At 41.9% G+C, this 6515-nt stretch overlaps 1 protein-coding gene across 1 annotated transcript; it reads right to left on the bottom strand.

Annotated features, from left to right (window-relative positions):
* On the bottom strand, positions 1-3505 carry LOC118400488 (green-sensitive opsin-3-like). Its single transcript, XM_035797406.2, has 5 exons — positions 3061-3505; positions 2398-2566; positions 1067-1232; positions 698-937; positions 1-519 (listed from the first exon to the last, which is right to left on the bottom strand). Exons 1-5 carry the CDS (start codon positions 3419-3421, stop codon positions 418-420), a joined length of 1038 nt encoding a protein of 345 aa, XP_035653299.1. The 5' UTR covers positions 3422-3505; the 3' UTR covers positions 1-417.
* Between the last annotated feature and the right edge of the window lie 3010 nt (positions 3506-6515).

Below are 6515 nucleotides of genomic sequence, written 5' to 3'. Positions count from 1 at the left end.
TAGTTTCATGCATGTATTTATCTAGTACTAGATTTATTTATAAAATACTGTATACACAGGAAATGATGACAACAAAATAATTGCTGGCCTCGCCATAAAATAAAAATACAATTTCATGATCCATCAAGACAAACATTAGAGCTGTTCTGAAAGCCTGAGGCTCATCCATTTGTTACCACCTATAAGAGGCAAATCAGCTGTTTCTTTTGGACGAGTATAACATGTATGTCAAGTCAATTCTCAACTACATTAAGTGGCACAGTCTGTGAGCGTAGAGAGAACAACAGAGCCCAATCATTACAGGTCAGTACAGTTTAATGTCCATTTGGTGAAAGAAGTGTCTTCAAAAGCAGTCCATGTAGAGCATCTGACAAGGGTAGAAATCAGAGGGCAGGAAGTGCAGCGTGAGGGAAGTCTCTATGCAGGGCCCACAGAAGACACTTCTGTCTTGCTTGTTGACACAGAAGTCTCATCCTCAGGGGCTGCTATGCCTACAGCAGCCAGCATGCAGTTACGGAACTGTAGAGAGAGAGCGCGAGACCACAATGTCAGAGATGGAAGAGTCAAGATGCTAGAGTACTAGCACAGACAGTAGAAATTACTTTTATGATATAAGTAGGCTTATGTTGTTGGTGACCTGTGACCAACCTATTTGTTGAACACTAAAAAGGAAAGACCAAAATCCCATGTTACCAACCTGTTTGTTCATCAGCACATAGATGACTGGGTTGAAGATGGCTGAGCTCTTTGAGAAGAAGGCTGGGACAGCCATGAACTGGGCAGTGAACGCAGCTCCTTTGTTGAAGAAGATCCAAGCAGCAACAGAGGCATAGGGGGTCCAGGCAATCAGGAAACCACAAACCATCAGGAGGCACATACGTGTCACTTCCTTCTCAGCTTTCTGGGTGGATGCTGAGTCCTGCTGGGAAGCTGCCGCCTGAAAATGAAGAGAAGCAAGATAAATGCTTGTGCGACTTATTAGAAATCATATCCTTAGCATAAGAATCCAAATGCTATGACTTTGTGGGTCTGCTAGTTACATTTTCTGTGTCTAAGAACCACATACCGCCTTGACTGTGAGGACAAGGCTTCCATAAGTGAAGGCAATGATGAAGACTGGAACCATGAAGTGGCAGACAAACATGTATATGACATATGAGTCATTGTTGTAGCCTGGACTCAGAGTATAGTAGTCAGGTCCACATGAACACTGCATACCCTCAGGGATGTATCTATGAGGGAAAGTCAGTTGATGAGACAGTTTTAGATGATACATTATAAGAAGATCATCAGTGTTAACCTTGACTAACAACCAAAATCTCTACAGTAAATATTTCGGTATGTCGACAAAACAAAATACACGAGGCAAGGTGGGATCTTTTTGTGTCTGTAAAATTAATTATATGAAGAAATGTCTGTGGAAAAGATTTTACAAGCAAATATTTATATAACTATCAAAGTAAACTTGGAGTCACGCAATGTACATGTTGTGTGGTCCCCTCCACTATGACTCATCGCTAAAGCATGCACTTTATTAGGTAACAGATTCAATAAATGATGATGAACTTCAGAGGGTGTTGAAAGTGCAAAGTGATGAGCATGATGCTTCTTTCCAATAAATAGCATAGTCTTATTCTGGTGACATGATAATTGATGCTAAGACTGCCATTTGACAAATAATAATAATCTCATCATTTAGGCTATATGTGTTCTCTAGCCAACTGCGTGCCAATACCACTCATTATGTGACACAACATTTGTTTTGCGAAAACCATCAGCAGAGTTGAAAATGCGATGGAAACCCATTTAACTTTTATTTTGTTTATTAAGGAAACATGGAATTTAACCGCAAAAGGTATTTTATGTGAACTTCGTCATCCCGCAGAACCTTATATCTGCAACAAGTCAATGTAATAGAAATCCATCACTGGTGGGGAAATGTGTGTATTGTTTTAATGTAGATTTTAGAATATTCGCATGGAAATCTGTCACCAATTGGATGGAAACCTAGCTAATGTCACTAAAATGCAATAACACAAAAAAGCCAACAACTTTTGCTAGAGAATACCATGATTGACCAAATGCATTATATGTGATGCATTGTATTAAACCTAACCTATTATTGTCTTTACATCATTGTTTGATCTCATCTCATAGACATTACACCTGAATTTATAATGACTGTGTAATTGATGTGATTAAAAGATCAGACAATTATATGAATTGCAAATTGCAACATAAGGGGATGGTTTCTCTTAAGCCTTCTACTGGATTAGAAAGCATGGTCAATAAAGATACTATTGAAATCGTTTTTTAGTCCAGGACTAAGCTTAATCTGTGTCAGATAAATGTAGTATCTTTGTGTTTTACTTTTATATCATATTACATGCACTGTACCTGGACCAGCCAACCAGTGGGGGAACAGCGCAGGTGGCAGCCATCACCCAGGTGAATCCAACACCAGCACCAGCATGGGCGACACTGAATTTGAAGCTGCCCATGGGCTTGCAGACCACAATGTATCTCTCAATTGCCAGCACCACCAGAGACCACAGAGCCACCTGACCTTGAATTGAGAATAGGAAAGGGAAGAGATTTGTTTTTGCTTGTCCTGCAGTTGTTAGGCAAAAGAGGTTGGAGCATGGAGATGCAAACAACAGAGAAGGAGATCTAATTGCTGCATAATATGGACTGTATGGAATCTTGGATCTTACGATACAACGTTATTTCTAAATGACCAGACTATTATTTCATTAAATCTAAATTCTTTAATCTTGATTGAGACTATCCAAGTATATTTGACAAAAATCTGATTGCATACCCAATCCGTGAAATTTATTGAAACTACTTCTTCACATGTTAAACAATGAAGTCAAGAAAACTCTGTTGCTGTGAACACTAATTAACTAATGTACCATATGGGGAGAAGAATGGACAGCAGGAGAGTGAACCTTTATGCTCTCGCCAACTTCATTGCTGTCATTGCAATGCCAATTCAATAAGAAACAGACTGGCACCCATGCTATCCAAAGTGAACAACCTGCACAAAAGATTTCTCACCTCCAAGTGTAGCCATGAATCCCTCAACGGCACAGCCCAATGGTCCCCAGATGAAGTAGCCATTGACAGCAGATGTAATGGTGATAGTGAATCCAAAGAGAACCATGATCAACCCAGCCAGAGCCAAGTTGACCAGAATGAAGTTGAGGGGTTGCTGGAGCTTCTTGTTTGTCGCTGTGACGTACAAAGTCAGACCGTTGATGGGGAATCCAAAACAGATCAGGAAGAACATGTAGACAGCAAGCAGATAGAATTGCCATGGAGGCGCCAAGTAGTACTGTTGGTATAGAAAAGGACTCCTTACAAGCCCAGTCCTGTTGGACATGGGGATGTAGAAGTTGTTGCCCTCAGTGCCATTCATTTTGAGTAAATGGACAGGTGGTGAAGGTGAAGAAAAAGTTGAGTAATTTGGTCAACCCTGTCTCTTTGGATGCAGCAGCTCTCTAATGCAAATGTTGTCTTGAGATTGATTTTATACAGTTTTGTGGAGGCTGCTTTCAGGGGATTTAAAATCTATTAATAAGATTAGTCTGGGATTATGAGATTCAAAGTCTTACAGTTGACTAACCTCTGATTCCAGGGGATTTGGATATTTATTCATAGGCCTTTGAAGTGTCTGTGATAGTACAAGTTGTAAAGACATTTCACAGGTTGGTATAAAAAGAACAGAAAGGCTGTATATGCACCCAATTACCACCATTATTTTATTCATTTGTTTGTTTATTTGTTTGTCTGATTTTGCACTTGTAACAGTACTCTTCTGGCGTTGTGTACATCAGTCATCGACACGGAACTCCAATATGTAGCTCCAATCATGTAGCTTTATTCTGATAAGAACGACACAAGATTGCACGTCATGCAATGCCCGTCTCACCATCCAACTCTGCACTCACGCACGCTGGTTTGGTGCTTGTTCACTGGGGCAGTTACCAAAATAATACAATTACAATATAATATCTTTAACAATGTACCTGATAAGAACGACACAAGATTGCACGTCATGCAATGCCCGTCTCACCATCCAACTCTGCACTCACGCACTGTACAAAATATATGAACCCCCCCACCAGACACAGTAAGTTGCTAGCTAATACTGGCGTGAATTCTCTACAACAAAATGCACAACAAATATTCTCCAAAAACCCCTGCATCTTATGTGTGATGTTTGAATAACATTTACGAACTATTTGATATAAATTGTACATTTAAATAATCACTTGAGAGCATAAAATCACTTTTGACGTACGGTGCTTTGCAACCAACAACTTACCGCTGGTTTGGTGCTTGTTCACTGGGACGATTCTAACTGGAACATCCCCCCTCGTAAGCAAGCTACGCAAACCAGCCAATAAGATGCCATGTTGAGTAGGTGAAGGCAAGACAAACTCAAACCAAAAACCCATTGGCTTAACAATAAAGTGGCAAGGGGAATCACCAATATAACCCTGTTACACTCCCCCCTACTGAATTCCACTTGCCAAGAAAAATAACAAAATACAAAACGGCACTGTGCAAACATACCAGATACAGAGACACTCAACATATGTACAGAATAATCCAGAGAAAAAAAATGTACTACCTAATAGAGAACTAAAAGGTAACGCTGTGTATATAAAGGATGCAGACCCTGCTTTAATTAAATCAGTCACTAAATATTCCAGTCCTTAGACTATTCTCCTTGAGAATTAGAGTGAAAAGCGGTTGATCAAACCCCTTAGCCCTCATAGGTAAACATGCCCTATCACATGTTAAGTACACTCGGTGACTTTCAAACATCCAAGTAATAAAATAAACCACCATAAGAGACTTTATCATATGTCACATTACCATCCTGCAACCTCTAATTATGGTCACAATGATGTAAAAGCAAAACAAATAAAAGATGTCAATACCATTGACCCTCTATTCACATATTTTACCTTCAAGAGCTAACTTTCTGCTGATTCATAATCTCAATCAGTCTTGACACTGGTTTAAATAGCCTTCCTGCCCTTGACCTAATATGACCCCGACTACCTTCAACTGCATAAGGGGTAACAGTGTTGTGCACTGTTGCAATAGTGTCCGTCAACACAGTCAGTACTTAACTGATCAGGTAAGGAATGGTCCGCGTTTGGTAGGTCAGTACGGATATCGTAAGCAGACTGGTCAATTAGCTCACTCACTACACTGTTACAGTCTCGGTCAGATTCTTGAAGACTCTCTGATCGAGGCAGACCTTCCAGCTGCATTATATCATCCACGGAAACCAAAGGTGGAATATCCTGAGCATCCAAGGATCGCACATCACCCTCCAGGCTTGTGTCACCTGTTCCTTCGGAAGACAACTCTGACACCCACACTCTGGTTCTGTACTCAGCACCATCATCCACTGCAGTGTCCATGGCAGCTGAGACCACTAGGCTGTCATTCATGTCCTCAGACTCTGTTAATCCAGACATGTCTGTTCCCTCCTCAACAGCAGCATGGGGAAGAGGAAGAAAGTTGACTGGCATTATCAGATTGCGATGTACCGTCTTCTCCCGTCCAGTGGAGCTGTTCTGAATCTTAAAAGTGTGACTGTCAGCATTCAATCCAGTGACAAGGTAGACAGTATCCTCCCAACGGTCAGCGAGCTTCCGCTTTCCCCGCTCCCCCTTGTTAGCCAGCAATACACAATCCCCAATCTCCACTGGTGCTCCTCTGACTCTTCTGTCATAAAGGTCAGCATGTCTCTTCAACTGCTTCGCTGCAGATGCCTGTGCTGCATTCATGGCTTCTTTCAGATCTCTCCTCAAAGACTGAACAAACTGGTCATAGTCGACAACTTCTGGGTTCTCTATGACCGAGCCAAAGACTATGTCAACAGGCAGTCTTGGCGTCCTCCCAAACATTAGCAGGAAAGGGGCAAAGCCTGTGGTCTCGTGGATTGTACAATTGTATGCAAACGTAAGGGACTTCAGCGCCTGAGGCCATCTGTGCTTAGCTCTCGTTGGCAGGGCCCGGATCATGTTTCCCAAAGTCCTATTCATCCTTTCGCAGGACCCGTTCCCCATCGGATGGTACGGCGTGGTGTGAGACTTCTGAACGCCTGCAACACTCAACAGTTCGGCTATTAAAGCGCTCTCAAAGTTGGCTCCCTGGTCTGAGTGTATACGGCGAGGCATCCCGTAGACACAGAAATAGTTGTTCCACAACTGATGAGCTACTGACTTAGCAGACTGGTTCGGACACAAGAAGGCATGAGCTAATTTGGTAAAGTGGTCAGTAACAACGAGCACATCCAAGGATTTGTTTGAAGAATCTTCTGCAGACCAGAAGTCTATGCACACTAGTTCAAGAGGCTCAGTTGTTATTATGCTCTCAAGAGGAGCTCTTGCTTCCGGATCAGGAGTCTTGCTCACCACGCATCTCCTGCAGCAATTCACATAGGCTTTTACCTCCCTCTCCAGGCCATGCCAGAAGAATCTCTGTCT

This window comes from Oncorhynchus keta, chromosome 21, assembly GCF_023373465.1.
Source record: "Oncorhynchus keta strain PuntledgeMale-10-30-2019 chromosome 21, Oket_V2, whole genome shotgun sequence".
Taxonomy (NCBI): Eukaryota; Metazoa; Chordata; class Actinopteri; order Salmoniformes; family Salmonidae; genus Oncorhynchus; species Oncorhynchus keta.
This window is presented reverse-complemented; position numbering and strand designations above follow the sequence as displayed.